At 35.3% G+C, this 25324-nt stretch overlaps 2 protein-coding genes across 5 annotated transcripts in view; one reads left to right on the top strand and one right to left on the bottom strand.

The window, feature by feature from the left end:
• LOC143191833 (uncharacterized) overlaps positions 1-25324 on the bottom strand; it is a 401964-nt gene that overhangs the window by 324491 nt on the left and 52149 nt on the right. The gene's annotated exons all lie outside the window — the stretch shown is intronic.
• Positions 16337-21295, top strand: LOC143191945 (uncharacterized). The gene is made up of 3 exons (XM_076397384.1): positions 16337-17000; positions 17382-17772; positions 21144-21295. Exons 1-3 carry the CDS (start codon positions 16398-16400, stop codon positions 21293-21295), a joined length of 1146 nt encoding a protein of 381 aa, XP_076253499.1. The 5' UTR covers positions 16337-16397.

Below are 25324 nucleotides of genomic sequence, written 5' to 3'. Positions count from 1 at the left end.
AAGGAAAAATTGCCCGTATCTGTATTTCCCTTGATTCGATAACTTGTGTTTAGTTCACAGTTAATGGACTCGTATCGAATATGAAAATGCCCGTTTGCAACCATTATTTGACATAGTTATAACCGTGATACGAATTGTTAATGGCAAAGCGTGAAGGCAGTCGCGATTGAACCTTAGGCTCGTAGTTCGTTCACATCAAATGGGTGGTTGTGCGCAAGACCTTCTTGATATATATATTAAATTTCTAAATTATATCCCATACATATAAACAAGAAAAACATCTTTCTTATACCTATTCTTATACAGACGCTATATTTTCTTAAAGCCAACTCCGATTTTTCTAACAGATGACAAGCTTCAGCGTTACAGATTTATAGCCCATTGAAAATGTCAAGTTTAGTGTCTAAAAAAGTTGAATTCTCGGTACATATTACTTTCTTATTTAATCCAAAGAAAAAAGCCGCTGAAGGTCATAGTTTACTAGTAGAAACTAACTTTAAAAATATATGAGGCATTATTTCGAAAATTCAAAAGTGTGCAAGGTAAAAACATTGTGGTAGTCCGAAAAAGTTTGAAGATGCGAAACCACAAGAGTTATTGAACGCAAACTAAGCCCAAACTAAAAAAAATTGACAGAAGAGTGAAATATGGCCCATGAAGCTATTAGCGACCGATTGCAAGTAATGGGAAAAGCCCAAAATATGGAAAGATAGGTGCCAAATCAATTGAATGACATGGAAAATCGAAAAATTATCTGTGAAATGCTGCATCAAGGGTATGATCGGAAGTCCTTTATGCATCGAATAGTGACGGATGATATAAAGTGAATTTATTTTGAAAACTTTAAGCAAAAAAATCATGGTTATCACCAGGCAAAGCCGGCCGATAGACTCTAAGGCCAAATTGTTTTGATTGCAAATGCTCTGTGTTTGGTTCGACCAGAGTGGCATGGTGTATCACGAACTACTGAAACCTGGTGAAACAGTTAATAGTGATCGTTACCGACAACAAATGATTAATTTGATTCACACAGTGATCGAAAAATGGTCTGAATGGGCTCGAAGACAGGGTAAAGTGATTTAACAGCACAGTAACGCGCCGTCTCATAAAGCAAAACCGGTCAAGAAAACTTTGAAAGTACTTAGATGGGACATATTATCGCTCCCGCCGTACTCTTAAGATCTTGCCCCGTACGACTATCAACTTATAGCAACAATGGAACACGCGCTGGCATAGCAACACTTCGCCAATTTCGAGGAAGTTAAAATATTACTTTATGAGTAATTTTGCCCAAAGAATGTGCTTCCACCATGCGCGAAATCGAAAACTAGAACCAATCTTGACATACAAAACTTGACCAGAATGGTACTCGAGCTTGCTTTCTCAAAAAACTACAAAAACAGGACTAAAACAATATTTTCTAGTACAAAATAAAAGTACACCACCGGTAGAAATTAAAAAACTTACACAGGCATACATAAGTCTTGAAATGTGAAAGCGTTTAAAATACAAAAAAAACTTTTAACTTGCTTTAAAATATTATTTTATTTTATGAAAAGGGTGATTTGTTGAATGGCGATGGAAAACGACAATGATGGTTTTTATATATTATAAAACAATCCAGACCCCTATAAGCTGTAATACCAACGAGTTTAAACACTGTTTCGAAACATGGATACATCACAAAACAGCAGAGATCAAGGAACAATCAAAAGTGTGAGTTTCTCTGGATGAACTTGCACCAAAGAAGGGCAGTTGTGCCTGGCCCTTCTCCATAGTTTCATGGGATAAACGTGCTGCCATTCGTTCTAATATTATTCAGATTTGAAGTTATAGACAGACTTGATATTGATTTCAAGCAACAACAACTCCATGTAGCGAAGAAAAAAGTGTTGCTCTATCAAATTAATGTACAAGTGCAGACGTGTATCGTCATCATAAGAAAAATCCATAAAATGAACTAAGCACTGCTGCAACCCCAACCACCATAATATGTAAATTAAGCGCTTTTTCCTGTTTCCATACATAAAGGAATGACTGGGCGGTAAGAAATTTGCTTCCGAGGCAGAGGTTATCACTGAAACAAACGCCTAGTTTGAGAAAACCTATTATTTGTAAGAAATTAAAAAAATGCAGATATACTCGACTAAATGGATTCAGTTAAAAAAAAGATTATACTCAGAAATAAAACGCTTTTTGATGAAAAAATTATTTTCATTTAAAAAGTCATTTATTCATCAAACCCTCGTATTACACACTGAAACAACCGCGGTGATTCTTGTAAAACCAAGCAACAAAATACAACTGCATAATAAAAAGGTCTTTTCTTACCAACAATCGACTGCTTCGTTAGCAAAATTTCACGCAAATAAGCGAATTTAAGTGAAACAAATTGAAAACACAAAGGTCAATTACAGCCAATTTTAAACAACGTAAAATATACTGATAACCATATAAGACATTGAACATCATACGATTTTTAAAAAATACATAAACAGAACTTCAATTAAAATTACGCACGTAAACATAATTTTTTAAAAATATATTCTGACTACAAAAATAAGAAATAAGTACGATATTGATCGAACATACACAGACAAAAACGTATGATACCAACCATGGAGATATATAAAAAAACTATAAAAATCAATAGTTTAAACATGAATGCATATTTTCATTCATTTCTTATATTAATTGTTTTTTGTTATATCTCCTTTCTCCAACTAAAGTCTTTTTTTACCAACTAAGCTTTGGACCAGATGGACCTACTTCTGGTGGTGGGCTTCGAACCACGGTTCTCGGCATTAAGCCTACGTACTGGCAAGTGACCAACTTAAGGTTCCCAGAAAACATGGTCAACAAAAAACCGGCTTTAACCAGCCTAGTTAATCACAATTACAAATAATCACAACCAAGCCTGTATATTATGTAATTTTTGAAAAAAAAACAAAAAAGAAGAATATATAACGCGATCACCGATAATTGTTGTTTTCAGTTCTTGGCATCATACAAGGCAAGTTTCAGGTAGCTTAGTAGATAAGGAATTGACTATTTTCAAACATTCATATGTGATGAGAGTGATCCAAAATGTGTGAAAATGAGTATCAAACAAATTCACTGAAAATGTTATTTCCGTTTATTATGAAATATCTTATTATATTATTATATATCCGTTAGTTATGAGTGTTTAAACATCGCGGTTTCATTGGTTACCGAACTAAAACATTGGTTAATGAGTTTCTTATATTTTCTTGTAACTGCCGATGAAAATTATATCCACTATGACAATCCCAACTGCAAAAAGTCATAGGTTAACACAGGGCTATCCACATTGACACCGAAGCGGAATATTCATTGTCATAAAACTTATATGGTACGATCACAAGCAAGAGAGCAAGGTGTATTGTATTATTGTCATTGTAGATGTCTAGTAACGTTAAAATAACAAATCGAACAGCTCATTTTTGCAAAAAAGACCAGCTACAGCGAGTAACAGACACAGAATCAACGTCCTGCATGATAACGATCGGTCACACATTGCAAGACTTGTGAAAGGTACAAGATACACTATTGCAGCTCGAATGGATCCTTCAACACCCAGCCTACTCGCCAGATATCGCGTCGTCAGATTGTCACCTGTTCAGTTCACTGCACTTTCGATATGCTGAAGAAGTGTGAACATAAATCGATGATACGATCATTGACAAATCAAATTCAATATTTTAGAAGAAAACGTTGTAAAATCTCTTTATTAATATATATTGAACCAATTTTTCTCAACGAATATAACAACACTTAATATACGAGCATGTAATAGAAACAAAACTACAACAAATAAAATGGTATTGCTTCGAGAAAACGTGTTTTTTTTCTAAGGTGACCATCAAGCGCATTCACGCAGTCAATTATCTAAATGTTTGTTAATAGATCAAGGGAAAATGGCATTATTTTTGTTCTCAACACTAAAATTATCTTACAAAGTGGGTCAGTGCAACCGTATCTCGGCGAAAATAATGCAGAGAAGTTTAATTAATAAAGCGTTGATTGTGTGTCAATTAAATTAAATCATGTAAATGTTAGTAATGAGCTGTGACCGTAGGAAACCTCGAGAACAATTGTTTAACGAAAACAATCAGACCAGTAAAACAAAACACTATCGTAAGGAAGCATGATTCAACCATAATGACAATGTAAATAAAATTATAATTCATTATATAAGATCGACCGTGTTTGATATTAATAATTAGTTCAAAGATTTCAATAATATATATATATATATATATATATATATATATATAACACTGCGACAAAAGAAGGATTATTGACAGCGATTTTGGTATTTTTTCAGACCTGAAGAAGAGATAATCAGAAGGCACTATGTCTGGTGTGTGCACTGGGTGTGATAGAACTTTCCATTCACAACTCTTGCAACGTGTGACCGAGCGTTGTCCTGCAAGAAGATATCTAACTGTCTGGTACTGACTATTGCTTTTTTTCCGCAATTTGTTCAACTGACGTTAATAGACATATCCGGTAACAATTCCATTCAGTTTTAGCAGCTTCGTAACACAGTAAACTTTGCTGATTCAACCATATTCACAATAAAACTTTAATGCCATGCATATTCCGCTTGAATGTCAATGTGGGTATCACTTCTGGACTAACCCACAGCTTTTTGCACTTGCTATTGTTGTAGTAGATTCACTTTTCTTCGCCAGTTACAATACGTTAGAGGAAACTCTTTTTTTTCCTGACAAGCAATAATATACCGATATAGAAATGGTTCGAAATTACATTTTCAATCAGTTCATATGGCAATGGTTTTGCCACCTTTTGCAACTTTGACATCGCGTGTAAACGTCTGGAAACGGCTTATTCATCAACTTCTAAGCTGTGTGAAAATTATTTGAGAGCTCGAGCTGGGTTTTCATTCAAAAAATCTTGCAGTTCATTGTCTTCGAACTTTTTGGCCATCCTAAAGTAAGAATATATTACTCCACAACAGGAAACTCTTTTTTTCCTGACAAGCAATAATATACCGATATAGAAATGGTTCGAAATTGCATTTTCAATCAGATCATATGACAATCGTTTTCCCACCTTTTGGAACTTTAGCATCTCGTATAAACGTCTGTAAACGGCTTATTCATCAACTTCTAAGCTGTGTGAAAATTATTTGAGAGCTCGAGCTGGGTTTTCATTCAAAAAATCTTGCAGTTCATTGTCTTCGAACTTTTTGGCCATCCTAAAGTAAGAATATATTACTCCACAACAGGAAACTCTTTTTTTTCCTGACAAGCAATAATATACCGATATAGAAATGGTTCGAAATTGCATTTTCAATCAGATCATATGACAATCGTTTTCCTACCTTTTGGAACTTTAGCATCGCGTGTAAACGTCTGGAAACGGCTTATTCATCAACTTCTAAGCTGTGTGAAAATTATTTGAGAGCTCGATCTGGGTTTTAATTCAAAAAATCTTGCAGTTCATTGTCTTCGAACTTTTTGGCCATCCTAAAGTAAGAATACATTACTCCACAACTATCTCCGGTTTTGGCGCATGTGCACACTCCTGCATAGAATAAACCATAGAAAAGAATAAACTACATTCACAAAACATTGAAATCGATTTTGTGACTATATTGAATTCCTTTTCTAATGACGGTACATTCTTTTTCAGTCGATCTGTACAGTCGATCAAGTCAAAACAACAAAAAAATCTAGGATATTTAGATTTTGTCTTACACTAATAATTCTATAGTAATAATATTTAAATTATTGTGTTATTCCTGGCCGTTTAACATAAACTGGTTTTAATACGGAAGATCAAGTGTAAGTGCACAATTTAAGGTTAAATTTTTAGAAGTTATAAAATCCAAACAGCATCAATTTTATTTATAGTGGGAATGTTAGCTGCCAAATGTATAATTTTCATCCATCGAATAGGTATCGAATATGTAATTTGTATGTATTTGTATATTCAGATGAGACATGGATATTTCAGAATGATAGATTAGGTCACTCATGGCAAGATGATAATAAATATAGTGTAAATACAACAAAAGTTGTTGGAAAAAGGTAAACGTAATAAGTATCGATTAGGTGTTGTTGGTAATAACATTTATTAATAAATAATTGCAGACATATAGTTCTTCATGTTGGAAACAAAAATGATTTTACTCCTGGTGCAGAATTAGTGTTCTCTCTTTCAAGTCCAAGGATGACTACCATGGAGAAATAAACCATAACTTGTTTTTACAGTGGTTTGAAAATCAGCTTTTAAAGAACTTGGACGAACTCAGTCATTATTATGAAAAATGCACCATATCATACTACACTGGTGGAGAAGATCCCAACAAGTGCATTAACAAAGGCTGCAATTAAGAAATGCCTTAAAGTACATACAATAAGTTTTGAATAGCCCCTGTTAAACAATGAACTATTTCAAATTTTTACTTCGAAAATATAATGTAATTTACTTTTTTAGAAATAAGCCTGAGAAAAGATAAATAATAGATCTGAATGCTGAACGTTATAGCCACAGAGTATCATGCCTGCCTCCTTATCAATGCATATTTAATCAATTGATATGAGATATTGAAAAAAATATGATAATAGACATTCAGATCGAGAAGGATATTCAAACCTGAACCAGAGCGATGAAAGAGGAAACAACTAATGATCAGTATATAATTAATATACTTTAACTGTAGGAAATTATATTATAGTATGAAAGCTTTATGAGCATGCGTATTATTGATCAGAATATACATGAACGTTTGGTTAAAAAGTATGAGGAGAGAAATAATACTAAAGTCTTCAGATATGCCAAATGCATTAAGGAGAATGCAGTTTTTAAATCTAGTTTAACCAAGAAAGATGTAGTTATTACAAGAAAGTTATTACAGGTAGTAACAGAACAAACTAAAGAGAAATGCAGTAATATTAAAATGACTTTAGAAGGAAACATTGCATCGAAGGGAACAACAACTAAGCGTAAAAGATAAATATGCTCTCTATTGAAAACAAAATACATTAGTCAGATATACCATTGTTAATTAGATGGATTAGGCCTTGGGGGGATACCACACTATACAAGTATGGAAAAAAGTTCAATTTAAATATAATAAAACAACTCTATCCTATAAATTATTTTAGCTGTATAATTAATTGTAGTTATAAGTTCCTCGATAAGATATGCATTAGATTTACTATAATGTCAAAATAAATTTTTGTTTAATTGTTTTACTTAGATTAGAATTTTCTTATATGTCAAATTCAAAATGTACTAAAACTGAGAGTTGATATGGCAACATTGCGTCATCAATTCAGATCACGTGGGTTCACTACTATTTTGAATAGACTATAGTTTTAAGTCACTGTAGAAACAAATTATAAGTTAGTCAGCAACGACTAGTAATCTTATACTAATAAGTAAAAAAAATATGTTTTATCATTTTTTCTCGATAAATGCCCTTTAGAGAGAAAATATAATCAGAATACATGCAAGCACCTAACGTTTTTTTTTTTCTAGAATGTATTTCAGTCCGAGGAACAATTTCCTAACAGAAAACCCATGTAACAATCGAGACTTGCCGATATTAATACGACGTCTTAACTGTTAAATCAATACCATTATATTCCCGTTGAAGCATCAGAAGATAATTTTATGGGTGCACTCAAACGTATATGGAACGGCAACGCCCTCGTGCTGTGATACGGGTCACTAACGTTCAATTAATTTTAACGATGTTATTATGGCGTTTTACGTGTGTCAGATTGGAGTCCGTCTGGAGCTAACGTTCAAATTGCAGCGGGTACTTGGTCCTTATTTGGACGAAAATTGCTGCAATTTTGTCAATCATGCGATGGGCGCGAATGGTAAACGAGAGAGAGAGGGAAGTGAGACCTTAATTATGATATCGCCTTTTTTCTCGTTCGACCCGAGAATTTCGAAGCATCTCTGATATTCGACGTTAACGATTCGTTGCTATTGCAAATGAGGCTAAAGGTATTCGGAAGTTTATAGTTTGTCTTTGATGGATATAGGTGAAGAATCTCAGCGAAAAGTTGCGCTCAAAAATGTAATGACTAAATATTTCCATGATATCATTTTATTACATTTTTATTAGATACTCTTAACTGTAATTGAAATATAGAAAAATGTACTGGCTAATTGGAAGAAAATCACAATTATCAGTACATAATATATTGCTATAATATAAGCAAATATTGAAACCTATATGGACATACGGAGTTCAATTATGGGGATGTTCTGCAAAGAGTAACATTAATAAAATACATTTTTTTCAGAACAAAGTCCTGAAAGATATTGTGGGTGCACCCAAATCCTATAGGACTGATTACCTACATCGAAACCTTCAGATACCCACAGTCAGTCAAGATATCAAGAGAATTGCAAGGGGGCATGAGGAAAGACTCCATTCTCATACTAATATTGAAATATTGCAACACTTTTGGATACCACCAGAACAGGACACAGACTCAAAAGAATCAAACCATCTGATCTTGTGTAGTGTTGTGTAGTTAGGTGCATATATTAAAAAATTTAGCAGTGACATGTATAAACATTATTTCACCAGAGACTGAGTTAGGGCCGATGGGTCCCCCTAGTTATATACCTAGATTTAAGTTATCATAAAGACAAATTGTAGGTTAGACGGAAACGACTAGTAACAATGTATTAATTAAATAATAAAAAAAAAATTTCATTTGTACTTGGATTAATTCACAAGCAAGACGAGTGCGAGATAAATACATGAATATGTATTTCTCAATTATAAAATTATAATAACTTAAGGTATAGTTAACATTAAAGCTATACACTTTATATAAGTTCGTATGGTTTGGTTCGTTTCAATCTTCTCATATCCTACGTGTTGTCCAGTAGTTGTATCGCTTCCACGTTAGTATCTTTTAGTAATCTTCGTTCATGTTTTAAGGTGAAATTTTAGATAACTTCGCAAATCCATTTGATTTCCAAGTCATCGTGCAGTTCTTCGTTGGTTACGTAGCGATAGGCATTGCTAATTAATCAAAAAAATTTGTTTTGACAGCATTGGATGAGCAGTTGATTTCAATATTTAGGGCAACCCCATATTTGCACCCCATAGATCCAAATTGGCTTTATGATTGTCTGATAAATCCATAACTTTGATTTTAGATCAAGTTGAGAGTACCTTCCGACTAACCAGCATAGTTGATTTATTTTGGTTCTAATGTGTTTTGTTATTTGTCTAACATGATGTTTCCAATTTAATTTTCCATTTTAATTTATTTCTTTTCCTCAAACGCTTTTTCAATAGCAGCATTACTACGCGCGTTACTCCGTGTAGCTGATCGATTGTTGAGTGGTGATTTCGAAAACCAAACTAGAAATCTGGTAATTATTACAAAATTTTTAATACGTTTAAATATTAGTTTCTCATATATTTTTGATATTGCAGGTAGCAGTGAAATGGGCCCGTAAGATTCGACTTGTACTGCAGGTTTGTCAGGATTTTTGAGCATAATTAGTTATGCCACCTTAAAGAACTCTGGAACGTGCTTCAATCTTAAATATGCATTAAATATATATGTCAACATGATGATTGCTTTTCATGACAGTTCTTTCAATAATCCAGGTGAAATGTCATTTATACCAGGTGCCTTTTTAGAAATGAGGTTTTCAGTTTCGGTGGCAACTTCCAATGGAAAAATTAGATTTAAATCCAAATCGGGTTCATATACCTGAGTTGTATCCATTGTAGATTCTATATCATTAGGTTCAAATATGTTAGCTAAGTATTTTGCGAACAATTCAGCTTTTTCATCGTTGCGTCGAACTCATTCATTTCGATAATTCTTAATTGGCGGTACTCGAATAATTGGTCTTTTAAATCTTCGAGTTGCTTTCCATAGCGAATAATCTTTGTCTGCTTCTGGGCTTAATTCAACTACAAATTTTTGAAAACAATTCTATTCATATTCTTTGACGTTTTGATTCGTCTAATTACTAATTCTTCTAAATTAAAAGTAGTTTTGTCTGCAGCATTTCTGTTTCTGTGCCATACTCTTCTTTCTTTCCGCTTTTCTTTTATAATTTTTCTAATTTCGAGGGCGTAAATTACTTCATATTCTGATTTCTCTCTTGTTACTGGGGTAACATCTTTTACAGCTGACCGAATTTGTTCAATTATATTTTTAGTTTGTTGCTCGAGATCATCTATACTTTTAAGTTTTTCTTTTAAACTAATTTCTTCCTGAAATATTAATTTGAATTTGTCCCAGTCAGTATACTTATTGGTGAGATTAGGCTTATTTGTTTTTCTTAGGATTGTGGCGTCCAGTGTTAACAATACTGGAGTGTGATCATATGTTAGATCGCACAAGCTTTCTGTATTAATTTCATTTAATGAAATGTTTTCTGAAATGTAGAAATCCAGCCCTTTATTACTGTCTGTGTGCCAGTAAGTGGATTCGCGCCCTGAATGATAATTACTGCTGCTTTTTGAGACTGAAATATGTCCCGGAATGGTTTAAGGTTGCTCGAATAATTATGCTTAAAAAACCTGACAAACCGGCAGAACAAGTTGAATCTTACAAGCCAATTTCGCTGCTACCTGCGTTATCAAAATTATTTGAGAAACTCTTGTTAAAAGGTATTAAACCATTAGAGAAATACCACATTCCCAGTTTGGATTTCCGAAGACTATAGAAAAAATACAAGTAGCAGTCAACAAGATCTACAAATGACGAAAGATACCATAAACTTGACCTTAAATTAAACAGATTATTTTATCAGTCAATCAAAAAGTAATTTGGACCTATAGAGTACAAATATGGGGTTAACTAGTTATCCAAAGTAGCCAAAATAAAGTTCTACGATTAATTACCAATGCTCACTATGTAACCAACGAAGAGCTGCACGATGACCTCGAAAACAAATATATATATATATATATATATATATATATATATATATATATATATACTAAGTAATCCACGATTTCGGCTTATAAAATAAAATAAGGTTGCAAAATCACAGCTACATGAAGGCAATACAGTTACTGGACAACACGCAGGAAATCAGAAAATCGAAGCGAACAAAACCACACGAACTTGTTTAGTGTATAAGTGTATTCTTAACTTTAGCTTAAGTAGTTTACTTTTATTTTAATTTGGCAAATACACATTAATCCCCTACTAGCCTTGCTTGCAACTGCAACAAAACAGTAGTACTTAGGCCGACATATCAATATTTTTTTAAATATATTGATTTATCTGTTTTATCCATTTGTTTTATCTAAGTATTAATATTTTTCTCTAACAATGCCGTTTTAAACTCAAAACTGAAGTATATACATTAACACGAAAAATGTAATATTTAAAACTGCAACATATATCAGACAATGTCTAATTGAATTGTTTTAAAACGCATTTATTCTCATTAAGCCGTATCGATGATAACATCAACAGAACTGGGTCATTTTAATATATCATTCCATTACAGCGTTCTTAACACCTTATTTATCTACGTAAAATTTAAAATGCATTTCAGATACCAATTAATAATAAGTAAACGAGCAACTGGTGCAACTGGTGCACGATATATTAAATATACATGAAGCCACACTATATAAAGTCTCAATAACAATCAAGATGTTCACCCGATACAGTGTGGAATATCAATAATATATGAGGTCAAGGGTATAGAATTGTTTGCCCATCTTGGTCTAACTTTGGGAGTCTCTTTATGATTCTATGCAGCTTATGACAAGTAAAGCAAAATTAAATTACTTATTTGAGACATAAGAGTTCAGATTAACACTTACAATAAGAAATAGGGCCAGAATACTTGGAGGAATTCATTGAAGTATTCATATGTAAAATTTCTACAACTTTAGACTACATTCATGCCAACATTCATACATAATATATGTATGTAAGAACAACATTAGATGTATTGCATAGAGAACTAAAAGAGAACTTAAAAAGAAAACTTGATAAGTTTTTGAAACTGTTAGCTGAAGTAAATAGAGCCGCATTGGCATCATGCTACTACCCTAGATACAAAATGCGTTGGCTACCAGAAAAAAAATACAGCAAATGAAATCTAAGGAATAAAAGTATTACAATTAATGCCTTAGAAGCAAACTACAAGAAAGATGAAATATAACCTGACAGCAACAGAAATAGAAGTACTTGTAAAGAAGATTATGATTTTATTATTTTTGCGAACATTTATAGTTATTCAGCTTTCTAAACGATAAAAGCCGAAAGCTTACCCTCAATAAACTCTATCCAAATAGAAAAAATGTGTTTGTCTGATAGTACATTTTAAAACCTGTGATTCTTCTTTTACTGATTAATAGCCCCCTGGCTAGTAAATTGTATTAGAGAAGTTAAGTATTGGTATTGGTTTTAGCGCAAATATTTTTAGCGTGTTGTCGCTGTACTGAATATTAGTATGGACATTATACCTAAAACATCTTATAAAAAAAATACAATATAACATTGAATTCACCGAAAAGAAAGGGTCCATATACGAAGCGGGAAACAGATCCAGATCACCCAGATATCTGATTCTGATTCGAGATCAAATTAATGAAATGTATAAAATCAGTGAATAAAAAAATATACTGTTCTTCATACTGCAAACAGGAATGGTTTTGTTCTTGGAGCAAAGTTAGTGTTTTCCTCCAAATCCAAGGCCGACTACCATGGAGAAATGAATCTATTTTATGAGAACATATTTTACTCTGGTATGAAAATCAGCTGGTTAAAAACTTCGAGGAACCATCAATTATTGTTATGGTAATAAAGTAAATTATGTTTTGAAGATACTATTTTATATAGTGAACTATTTCAAATTGTTAGTCAGTCAAATATATTATTTGTTATTAATTACGTCTTACATTAGGTATGTTTAATACAATCTTAATTTACAAATGAATTTATTAATACTGTTTTGTTGTACTTGCATTAATAGACAAGCAAGATGAGACGAGATTAAAACATCTGTATGTACTTTCCAAATAAGTAAATATAAATAAATTTTTAAACGTGTAATTTGATTTTTATAAATAGACCTTAAAAAAGATGCACAATAAATCATATGGCTGAACAATATGTCCACAGAATATTACGTGTTCCTCCTATTCACTGCATATTCAATCCAATAGAAAGGCAGGTTGAGAAGATTCAAGCAAGAACTGTTTGGAGACGTTGGAAAAAGAATGGTCTACGATAACACCTTTTGTCTGAAAGAATCAGAAACACAGAAGAAATTGACAAATGACGGAACCATGAAAGTGTTAGATTGAAAATTAAAAGTTTAGATCAAGACCTGAATAGAGACTCAGCCACCGACTGAATGAAACTTACGAGATTATGATCCAATACTGGCAATTACCAGGAGTGGGTGAGGAGAATGGTAATACCTGTGTAATTGTTCAGAATATACATGGGCGTTTGGACAGAATGTATGGGGAGAGAAATTATACTAACTGCCTCGCAGATATGGCAATTGAATTAGAGAGAATGACTAATTAAATCAAATTTTATCAAGAAAAAAGTACACAGCTAGTACTAGAAGAAGCTAAGAAGAAATACCGTGATATTATAATAAAAACGACAAGGAAACGTAGCTCCGAACGAAATAAGAACTAAACCTAAAAAGGTAAATATGCTCTTGAATGAAAATAAAATACATTACTTCTATACACAATTGTTATTTAGATGAATTAGGGGGATACCAGTACACAAAAAACACATCTAGAGCTCTACCTGACAGATAGTATGGAAAGGAGTCCGATGTAAATATAATAACTATAACCTAAAAATTATTGTGACTGTATAAAATTAACTGTAATTTAAGTCCTTCGACAAAATATGCTGTAGCGACCTTGAGCCACATCATTTACCCTAAAGTGGTGACCCCGACGTGATCTTGGGTTTGGAATGGAGGGTACCAATTGCAACATGGTGTATTTTACGTGGGCGTTATATTTTTTGTTTCAAAATTTTCAATATTTTTAATTCGATTCGTTACTGTTATTCCTTCAACATTACATGCATTCAAACATTTGTTCCTCATTAAATTTTATTTTAGTGCTGGAACAATGAAGCTTAAATTTCATTTCATTATTTCCAAATCATTTTTTTTTAATTTTTTGCCAAAATTTTATTTCTTTCACAATCTGTTGAACTCATAGATATTTTTACATCACTGTTTAGTCATCAGCGTCTCGGCTAAACATTTCTTTCGGCGCTATGTTTAAATCAAAATGTCTTCCTTCGCTCGCCGTCTCCGTCATAATGGCAGACATTTTGATTTGAAAGGCTTTGGGCAGCTTCGGTCGGATACCATCGTTATTTGTTTTTTTCTGAATTACTGTAACTACGGATGTATGTGACTACGGATTAGTCACAGAGCAGCTCCAGAAGCTAGGTACCGATTGCAGTCACCGTAGACTCATAATGTCTTCGCCGAGGTACCAGAATTGCCAAGTTCCGTGCTAGCTCTCGAAGAGAACGGTCGTGTCCGGTCCGCCGAACCTACCTGCGCTTCCGAGAATTACCCGAAACTTTCCCTAAGACGGTCGACCCGTTATCACGTTTCACCAGTGCCTACGTAAAAAAAAAAAAGCGTCTGTAAGCGCCGAAAAGGCGTTTTTACAGACAAGGCAATGGCGTCATGTACGTCAGAGCCGACGTCGCCTCCTGAACATAATCCCAGTGTTTCAAATTCAAATGGACCATCTTCAGAAGACAGCCGAGAAGTGCTTATAACGGAATTGAGAAAACAGAACGAAGACCTGCGAAAGCAGATAGCTGACCTTAAAACGTTCGCAAAAGCCCAAACAGACGCCCTGAACAAACAGACGGAAAAGCTGGAAAAGAGCGAAAAGGCTTCCGAAGAGCTCAAGGAAGAAATAAAAACTCTCACAGCTACGATAACACAATTCATGAAGCATCAAAGAGATGCCATGGAAGTAAAGATTCCCACTGCCATAGAAATTCAGTCCCAGACACCAGCTAAACCGACACAACACTTAGACCAAACTGAAGACTCAGAAGACGGTTTCACCTTGGTGGGAAAAAGGAAAAGAGGGCCCGTCACTCCACCTCAGGAAAGCCAGCTGCCGAAGGCCGGCAACAAGGGAAAACAGGCTCCCAAATCACAACCCAATCCGGTAGCCAAGCCAGCCACTAAATCTACCCAATCGAAAGCCAAGGCTAACGTACAGCCTTCGATTACAAAATTTGCCACCAGACCAGTGCAAAACAAGCCGACCACCAAGACGGCTCCACAGCCAGTACCGAAACAAGTTACCACAAGACCAACCCAAGACCAGCCTGCGCAGGTAAGTAGCCAGGTCACTAAACAAGTCTTAACCTCCACAGCAAAAACAGTGCCAACCGTTTCGGCGACTGTTTCTCAAAGTCCCCCAAAGGAAAAAATTCCGCCTATAGTGCTCCGTGATAAGAAGAGGTTCATGGAGCTCATTAGAATTACTAAGGCACAATCAATAGACATTATAACCCGAAATAAAAAGGACGGCATTTTCTTATTCGTCGCCACAAGCGACAATTACCGTAAACTTACTACCCTGCTCGAGGAAAGGAATTACCCTTACCATTCCTTCTGTCATCCGGAGGAGAGAGCATTCCGGGTAATAATAAAAAACATCCCAGAATCACTCTGCATTGACGAAGTACGTGAACTTCTCTTTGATCAAGGCTTCCATCCCAAATTTGTGCAAAGATGGAAATTAAAATCCGGGATAGAACTACCAATTGTTCAGGTAGTTGTCCCTCGCGAAGAGCGACAGATCATATATATGACCAAACTCGGCGTCATCACAGTGAAGGTCGAGGTCCAGAGAGGAAACGGCCAGCCAGTGCAGTGCTTCAACTGCCAGCTTTTCGGGCACTCCAGCTCATATTGCCGAGCCCCCCCACGGTGCGTCAAATGTGCCGGGCATCACGACACTAGATCCTGTACCAAAATCCCAGAAGCACCTCCAAAGTGCAGCAACTGCGGTGAAACTCATACCGCAAACTTCAGCGGTTGCACCTGCCGTCCTGCTCCAAGAAAACCAAAAATTCCGACCGAAACCAGACCTCCACAAGGTTCTGCATGGAGTAACCAAGGTGGCAGAAAGCTAGCCCAAAAATTAGCCAGCGCTACCCAGCCTGCTCCAACTCAAACTCCTGCTCCAACCAATACACCGGACCTTAACTCCACAATGCAGGCGTTTACTGACCCGCAGGCTTTCCTACAAGTGATCGCCCTGGCTCACCAACTTGCTCGTCTTTTTCCAAATGTCGCCGCCTAAGCGGCAACACTTACCTGTCTCTATAACTTTCAGCAGCCTTTAACTCTTCGAAATGGCTGTTCCGAAATCTCTTATACTGATGACATGGAATGCAAATAGCTTACGCGGAAAGCAAGCGGAATTGGAAGACGTCATGACATTCTATGACGTCGACATCGTGCTCATCCAGGAAACTTTCCTGAAACCTTCGCATCGTCTCTCTTTCGAACACTTTTTTGTCTACAGAAACGATAGAACTCCGGGTCGAGGCGGTGGAACCGCCATTCTCGTCAGAAAAGGAGTCAAACACGAGCTCCTTCCATCGTTATCAGTAAACAACTTCGAAACAACCTCCATTAAAATCGATATCCAAGAACGTCCCTTCGTGATTACATCCCTGTACAGGAAATCTTCTGCATTCAACTATGCCGAATACCAATCACTCGTCGAAGGAAAATTTCCGAAAATAATAGGTGGCGACTTCAACGCCCACCACCCCACCTGGGGGTGCTCCAGAGCGAATCCCGCAGGTAACGCCATCGTAGCTCTAAGTGCAGATCTGGGCTACGGTCTTGCCTTGCCAGATGAACCCACCCATCACCCTAGTACAGTCTCTCAAGGCGCAGCAAGAATCCTTGATTTCTTTATTCTTCAAGACGTAAATCGCGATTCCGAAGTTCGAGTCCTTGACGAACTAGACTCTGATCATCGTCCGATCCTTCTCAAACTCGGAAACTGCGCCACCACTCAAGTCCCACTAACAAGATTCAGGAAAAAAACCGACTGGAAAAACTACCAATCTCTTCTCCTGAAATCCGATCCAATTCCGAAAATTAACACACCAGAACACCTCGAGGAAGCCGTACTCAAGCTAACTCGCGATATTCAGTCTGCTCACGAATCTTCCACAGTCAAAATTTCATCACAACCCCAGCCGTGGAAAAACAATCTTCCCGCTTCTCTTAAACGTGAAATTCGCATCAAAAACGGTTTATGCAGATTAGCTCGATTCACCCTTGATGCTGCAGACAAAAGGGAGGCGAACAGAGCATGCAAGAGGGTAAGGGCGGCCGTCTCGACTTGGCGAGCAATGAAATGGAACTCATTTCTCGCGGACCAAAGGCTGGATGGCCCCCCTTCCTTCTGGCGTGTCTCCAAATGCCTTGTGGGGAAGACGCACAATGTCATCCCTCCCCTGAAGTCAGCGGTTACAGGAAATTTTGCAGTCACTGACCAAGAAAAAGTCGAGCTCCTTGCAGAGACCTACGAAGCTCAAATGAAATGCCTCCCACCCGCACAGAACACTAAAACTAAAGACATTGACACTGTCATCAACGAATCCAACTCCGTCAAAAGACCAGTAACCCCCGCCTTTCTTCTCAACCATTTTGTATCTCCAAAGTCTCTACAGACTATGATCGGCAAACTTCAAACCAAAAAATCTCCAGGTTTCGATGGAATATCGATTACCCAGTTAAAAAAGCTCCCGCATAAGCAACTCGCAGAACTGGCAAACATTATTAACTCCATCATGAGACTGCAACACTTCCCGGCGTCTTGGAAACACGCACATATAGCGGTTATACCCAAGAAAGGAGCAAAATCATCTCCATCTGATTACAGGCCTATCAGCCTTCTCAGCGCCATTTCGAAGCTTGCCGAGAGGGCAATACTCTACGCTCTCAACTCTTTCACAAAGGAAAACAACATCATTCCAGATGAACAATTCGGCTTTCGCGCTCACCACTCATCCGTCCTTCAAGCTTCCCGTCTGGCTGCACACATCCATCATGCTCTTGACCAACGTAAAAAGCTTGGAGCAGTTCTTCTGGACCTGACCAAAGCCTTCGACAAGGTCTGGCACGACGGATTGTTCGCAAAGTGCGTGCGGTTAGGCCTCCCAGAAGACCTAACCGCTCTCATCAAGTCCTATCTCTCGGACAGATCTTTCCAGGTCAAGATCAGGGCGTCACTTTCCAGTCGTAAACAAATCGATGCTGGCGTACCTCAAGGTTCCCCGCTGGCCCCAGCCTTATTTAATCTCTTTATTTCAGATATGCCGAGAAAAGAGCATATTGACGTCGCCTTTTACGCTGACGACACTGCTTTCTTCACGGCCGCCAGGTTCGAAGTTACAATTCATGAGCGTTTACAGAAGCAGCTCGATCATGCGGTCAAGTGGTTCAAATTCTGGAGGTTGCAAATCAACCCCCTGAAAACCCAGGCCATCATTTTCCACAAGAAGCGTTACGCACTGCGCGTCTCGCAACTTAAGATCGGCACCGCAATAATTCCATGGCTGGATAACGTCACGTACCTAGGTCTTCACTTCGACCGGCGGTTCGGTTGGCATTCCCAAATCCAGAAAGCAATCCAAAAAGGTTCGGGGATAGCAAACCTGCTATCTCCTCTGATCTGCCCTTCTAGCAGGCTTCCCATCTCCATCAAATGCTTATTTTACAAGATGTTAATTCGGTCCGTACTCCTCTACGGATCTAATGTCTAGCTTCAAGTTTGTTACACCCAACCAGGTCAAACGGCTTCAAGTTTTCCAAAATAAGCTCCTCAGGAGAATATTAAACGCTCCATGGTTTGTCAGAAATAATCAAATCCATAGGGAAACTGACACTCCAGAAATCAAGCACTTCATATCTCAATCATTCCACAAACAACAACTCAGCTCAAGTTCTTCTGAAAACGCGCTTGTTCGCGAGCTGGTCGACATGCTGGGAGCTTAGCACCGCGTCACCGCTAAGCTCTCCCCCTTTTCCAGGCTGAAACGACCTCATCCGTCGCTACAGTCATAACTTTTGCCCCTATACAACAGTACCCAGTTGTGTGTTAACTCAGGTTCGCGAATCAATAGAATCGCCGGGCTCTCGTGCCCAATAACGGCTGCCCGATCAGCGGGTGCCATATCCCCAAATTTAATGCAGTAGCAGTAGTGATCCACAGGGGTCAACTGTGAGGCGGTTTCGGTTTAGTGTATTGGTAAGCCCAGAGGCAGTCCCACATAACCCGGTCCAACTTGTCACTCCAGGCCAAGTCTCCGCGACCAGGTATGCGTCATGCATTCCACCGCCTGGTTTTTAGGCCAGAACAAAAAAAAAAAAAAAAAAAAAAAAAACCAGAATTGCCAACGTCTCGTCGTCGAAGAAAATAAGCTACCACGTCGTCGAACAATCGATCCTCCCAGAGCGTCGATTACGGGAGCCCTGTCCGAAAAATAGCTTGTTTTCAACATCGTCGATGGACCACATTCAAGTACCAAAGCAACGATGAAGCAACGATATCTGTAGGACCGGAAGATATCAACAGCCGTACCAGATCGCAACCGTACCAACCACAATCGTTTCAATTTATCATATGTTTCAAAGCCCTTTTCATGCAGCACATTTTGTTTGGTATATCAGTATTTTGTATTCGTTTTTTTTCATACATTTTTTGTATTTTTTATTTGCTTGAAATAATTGTATGTAAAATTCTGACAGGGGAGTATTGTAGCGACCTTGAGGCATGTCGAATTTTACATAGTGGCATAACGGTCTACAAAATACCCAGAAATATAATCCCAGATGTTGAACACGGGCGGGGTACCAGCAGCGCCAACTAGAACCCGATAACGAATAGCTGGCAACCCCGAGGCGTTTATCTGAGATGTTATTGAAGGGTATTTACAATAATTCAGTACTCGACCATCGTTTGGTTTAGACGTGCCACCATCGACTGCCCAAGCCTCGTCACCAGGTGCCATCCGTTTTATCATTTGTATTTTTCACATTTTTTATATAGTCAATAAATAACGGTCACATAATGTAAACACCACTGCTTCATTTCGTATTATCTCCATTCACCGAAACCCTAAATATGCATATATGTATTATAATGTTAAAAAAAATTATATTTGACAATATTATTGTTGTTTCATTATTTTACTTACTTCTAAACTTTGTTACATGTCAAAGCCAAAATTAATTAAAAGCAACATTTGTTCATGTTGAGACATGAGTTCGCTGTTTTAACCATAAAGTCACACTATATAAATCTCAATAACAATTACGATAAGACAATAAAATAATCCAATCGATATATTCATCCGGTACAGCATAGAATATTAATAATTTATGAGGTCAAGGGTACAGAATTTTTTGTCTATCTTGGTCTAACGATTTTTTCAACCCAACTACATTTTCGTTCGATTTTTACGATTCCCACTTTCGAATTCTATTGTTTGTTATCCGTCCGATTCGTGTGATTGAAAGGTGTTGAGACTTTTTATTCGGTTTATAAACGGTCGGTGTTCTCTCGATAACGATCAATTATAAATAAAACTATAAAATTTCTAATTGTAATTGTTAAATTAAAACTGATATTCACTTCCTAGTATTACAAAAAAATGTGTTTATTATATTATATATTAGTTTATTTAATTAGTTTTGTTTCGTGATAAGAAAAATACGATTTTATTCAGCAATATCTATTGGTGAATTTTTTCAAATTGTCTTTTACATTGTTGTTAGTCGTTTTTGACTAAAAACCTACATTTTGTCTTTACAGTAAGTTAAATCTAAGTATATGTCTAGGAATCTAGTCTGATAATATTTATGTATTAATACCCCTGGTTTTTCTCCTTGAATGTACGTCACTTCACTATAAGTATGCTTAAATCAATGTATCTTGGTCTATCCTTTCAACTTCTTGTACCACTTATTTGATAAGTTGTGCAAGACACTTTCTTCACAAAACATTTTCTCAGCAATATGATCAGAATATTTGGAGGAATTCATTGAGGCATTGAAACAAATTGCTACAAATCTAGGCTACATTCAGGCCTACATTCGTTACTATGACAAACTTCTGTCTGCTTTAATGTCTGTAAGAACTAGGTTAGATCGGCCGCTTAGGACTGCAGATGAGGGCATTTTGCTTGGTTGCATCGCGACTAAAAGAGAACTTAGAGAGAAAATTTGATAAGTTATTTACACTGTCACCTGAAGTAAATGGAGCCATATTGGAATCATGCTAGTATTGCAAAAAATGCGTTTATTATATTATATACTAATTTACTCAATTAGTTTTATTTTGTGATAAGAAAAACATGATTTTATGGTTTGAAATGTTAAGTGTTTGCATATATTTTGTTCAGAGCTATCAATTGGTGATTTTGTAAACATTATCTATTACATTTTTATTAGTTATTGTGGACCGCAAACCATCAATTTGTCTTTACACAAGCTTAAATCTAAGTATATATCTAGGAAGACCCATCGGTTCTAGTTTAGCCTTTAATCTAATAAAGCTTAAGTAATAATACTGCAATTTTTTCTCTTAAATACATCCACTACACTACACAGTGTCAACTGGTTTGATACTTTTGAGTCTGTATTCGATTCTGCTATTATCCTAAGACTAACAATTTTTCGATAATAACATTTTTTTAGAACATCTTTATTAGACACGCTTAATACAGTCATAACTATAAATTAATTTATTACTACATTTCATATGTACTTGGATTAATTCACAAGTAAGACGAATGCGAGAAAATACATCAATATGTATTCCTCAATTATAAAATTATAATAACTTATAGCTATAGTTTACACTTTATATAAGTTCGTATGGTTTGATTCACTTCAATCTCCTGACATCCGGCGCGCTGTCCAGCAGTTGTATTGCTTCCACGTTAGAATGATTTAGTAATCTTCTTTCGTGTTTCAAGGCGAAATCTTGGATAACTTCGCAAATCTATTTGATTTCGAAGTCATCGTGCAGTTCCTCGTTGGTTACGTAGCGATAAGCGTTGGTAATCAATCGAATAACCTTGTTTTGACAGCGTTGGATGACTAGTTGATTTGAATTTTTGGTGCAACCCCATATTTGCACCCTATAGATCCTTATAATTGTCTTATAAATAAACCTCTTTGAGACATTAATATGATCATATTAACAATATATTAACAGATCTATAGGCTAAAATTTGTGGTCAACTAAACATGATCTCTTATCTTGCAATACACACTTCATATCCAGATCTTTCCAGATCATCATAAATTGGCTCATAATGTGACATTGCAAAGTTACGGAATCACATCTTCTGATGGGATATCTCGCCTGGTCCGTAATTCTTATAGAGTGTTGATCACAGATCATACTGACAGTCGGGCTTACTTAACAGACGAACAGGAATCTGAAGATCCTTGGCATCCCAACTAAGAAACAGTACATATTCAGTTCTATCTCCCTTTTATTATACGCAAATAGTCACTAAATCGTAAGCTTCAATTCCCAAAATTCGCGTTTTAGTCACGAAATAACATGCATATATTGAAGCGGCTTGTTTGAAGTTTAAAAAAAATCAATGGGTTTGGCATTTCTTTACATAAAATAAGAGGGCAATTTATTGTCTTTCAGCTTTTTTGGTTCTCTGGACTATTCTTTGTCAGTGACATAAAAGTGTTAATATAAACTTTTGAGTTGTTGAAACCAAAACCGACAATTAGAATAAAACTATAATACTAGATAGAAAACTGTTATTTTATTAAGAGGCATGTTAAAATCATCAAATTTAACAGTTAGCTTAGGTTATTTACATTAATACTTCAAATTTTCACCAGTAGATATCTCTGACCAAAATGCATGCAAGAAGCTAATATTTTCATGTAAAAACGCTTGGGTAGTACATATTCTAAAATATAAATTAATTATACGAAGGTATCCAATTCTAGAACAAAACATAGTAAGACTTTTAAATTTAAATTGGTGAAGGAAACAATTAATATCAGCAAATAAATGGCAAAAAAATGTAAAAAAAGCAATTAGTAATCAGGTGATAGTCAATCCAAAGTAAGTATTTTTAATTGATACAGAATGTTTAAAGAAAGCATAGAAGATAGGGGGTTGAACATGGTTTCTTATACGGAGGTAGGAGGAAATATTGATACTCCTCAATCAACCAAGAGTATTTTATTTCCTTTATATCCCTACGAAACAAATACTAAATAAGAGGGAGGGGATCGAACTATTCTTATTTTTTATATAGGGAGGGGGGGCCAAAAACAGTTTATCATATCACGCTTATCGCTCCCACAATATTTTTACCACTTGATTGATACCATTGATACCACATGATCATGATACTATTAAATAAATTGTAATAGTTCAGATTGTTAAAATATCCGATATATCAACGAACATTCTTATAATATCATTAATTAATATCAGTAATAAAAATGAAATTTTACTGCTTAGAATACTTGGAGGATCCGTCTATCAAGGACGACTTGTTTCATTCAGAAAATACTTGTTTTATAATAATTATAAATTATTTAATTGGCGCCAACTTTTTTTCCATAATAAAGTAATATTTTTTTAATGAGGCTATAGAATATTTTATAAATTATCAATAAATACATAAAATTTAATTACTGTCAATATTATGTAATATCAGTAAAAGTAGGCAATAAATAATATATTATAATGAACAGTACTGGCAGTAATAATATGAAATATCGTAACATTGATTGTAATGGTACCACGGCTAAATTCTTATGAGAACCACTTGCTGGACCTAATTTTAATGTTCTGGGGTCTATTCTATCACTAAATGTATATTAATTACTTCTGCAGTTCAATTTTTTAAAATCCTCTAGTTTATCAAGCACTAGGATAAGTATGATGATACTACTTCTTCATATTTAGGATTTTGAGTATATTTTGAACATTGAGACAGTGATGATTTTGATACCAATGATACAAACAGGCAAACATTACAAATGAATTTCCGTAAAACATGGCTGTTTGAGTAAACTCAGAGCAATATCGTTTTTAAAAATACTCAACAAATCTTTTTAAAAAATCGATGGATTTTAGGTTTATTATTACTGAAGAGCAAAAAAAGAAGGTCATTGGTAAATATCCATACCATGTTATAACAAAGACGAATATATCAAATATTAAGAAAGTAATTGTTCTTTAGAAAAGAAATAAATGATTTAATTAAAATCAGTAAAGTGTATTTATGTTTAAGTCTGGGCCATTTTTGCACAGGTAGCTTCATTTGCTACCTCTGCAAAAATGACGAAAGGAAACAACATAATATTCAAGAATTTTTTCGCAAGATGTGTACCCCAGTTTGTTCCCAAATGTTTAAATTAATGTTTAGCTATTAAAATGCAATCAGAATTATTTTAATAAACCAATATGTAACATTACGCAGCAAAATTGCACCAAAGAGAGCTAAAACATAACCATTTACAATATTTCAACAACTTGAAAATGCTCATGAAAAGGAGAAATGGGGGAGAAGAAGAAATAATTGTCAATCCAGATCAACATCAACCATCATCATCATCACCAATATTCTTTATTAAAACATATATATATATATATATATATATATATATATATATATATATATATATATTTTATATGAACAATATATTTTTCAAATATTAATTTTATGAAAATGTATCCGTATTTTTGGAAAATAGAATTGGTGTCTTGTATTATTATTAAACCCTATCATTTGGAAATACTCTAAAACATTTAATAGGTACAACATGCTTTAAAGAGATATATGTTGAAAAAAATTATTTAACTGTCGATCAGTGAGGACCCTTTAAAGATCCAAACAAATTGTACACTCCTTTTTGACGGCTAATAGATAGTTATAAACTACTAGTACGTGAGAAACATGAAGAAAATTAGCAGTTATTCAAGTATTTCTATTCTGTTCGTTATGTAAGAAGTAAGAAGTTCTGTCTGTTCCAAGAAGGGTAGTAGAAAGGAATAAATTTTGAAATATTAGATATATTAATATATATTTAGATATATTAATATTTATATTAGCGTTGGGAACTATCGACTGAAATAGTCCCAAAACAGTCGAAACAGTCGATAGTCAAAAAAATAGCGACTGAAAATAGTAATTACTATTATATATATATATATATATATATATATATATATATATATATATATATATATATATTCATTCAC

Source organism: Rhynchophorus ferrugineus, unplaced genomic scaffold, assembly GCF_030347505.1.
Source record: "Rhynchophorus ferrugineus isolate W39M unplaced genomic scaffold, kcgeb_rfMv2 rfM2, whole genome shotgun sequence".
NCBI lineage: Eukaryota > Metazoa > Arthropoda > Insecta > Coleoptera > Curculionidae > Rhynchophorus > Rhynchophorus ferrugineus.
The sequence above is the reverse complement of the archived record's forward strand: the minus strand, read 5'-3'. Positions and strand labels throughout refer to the sequence as shown.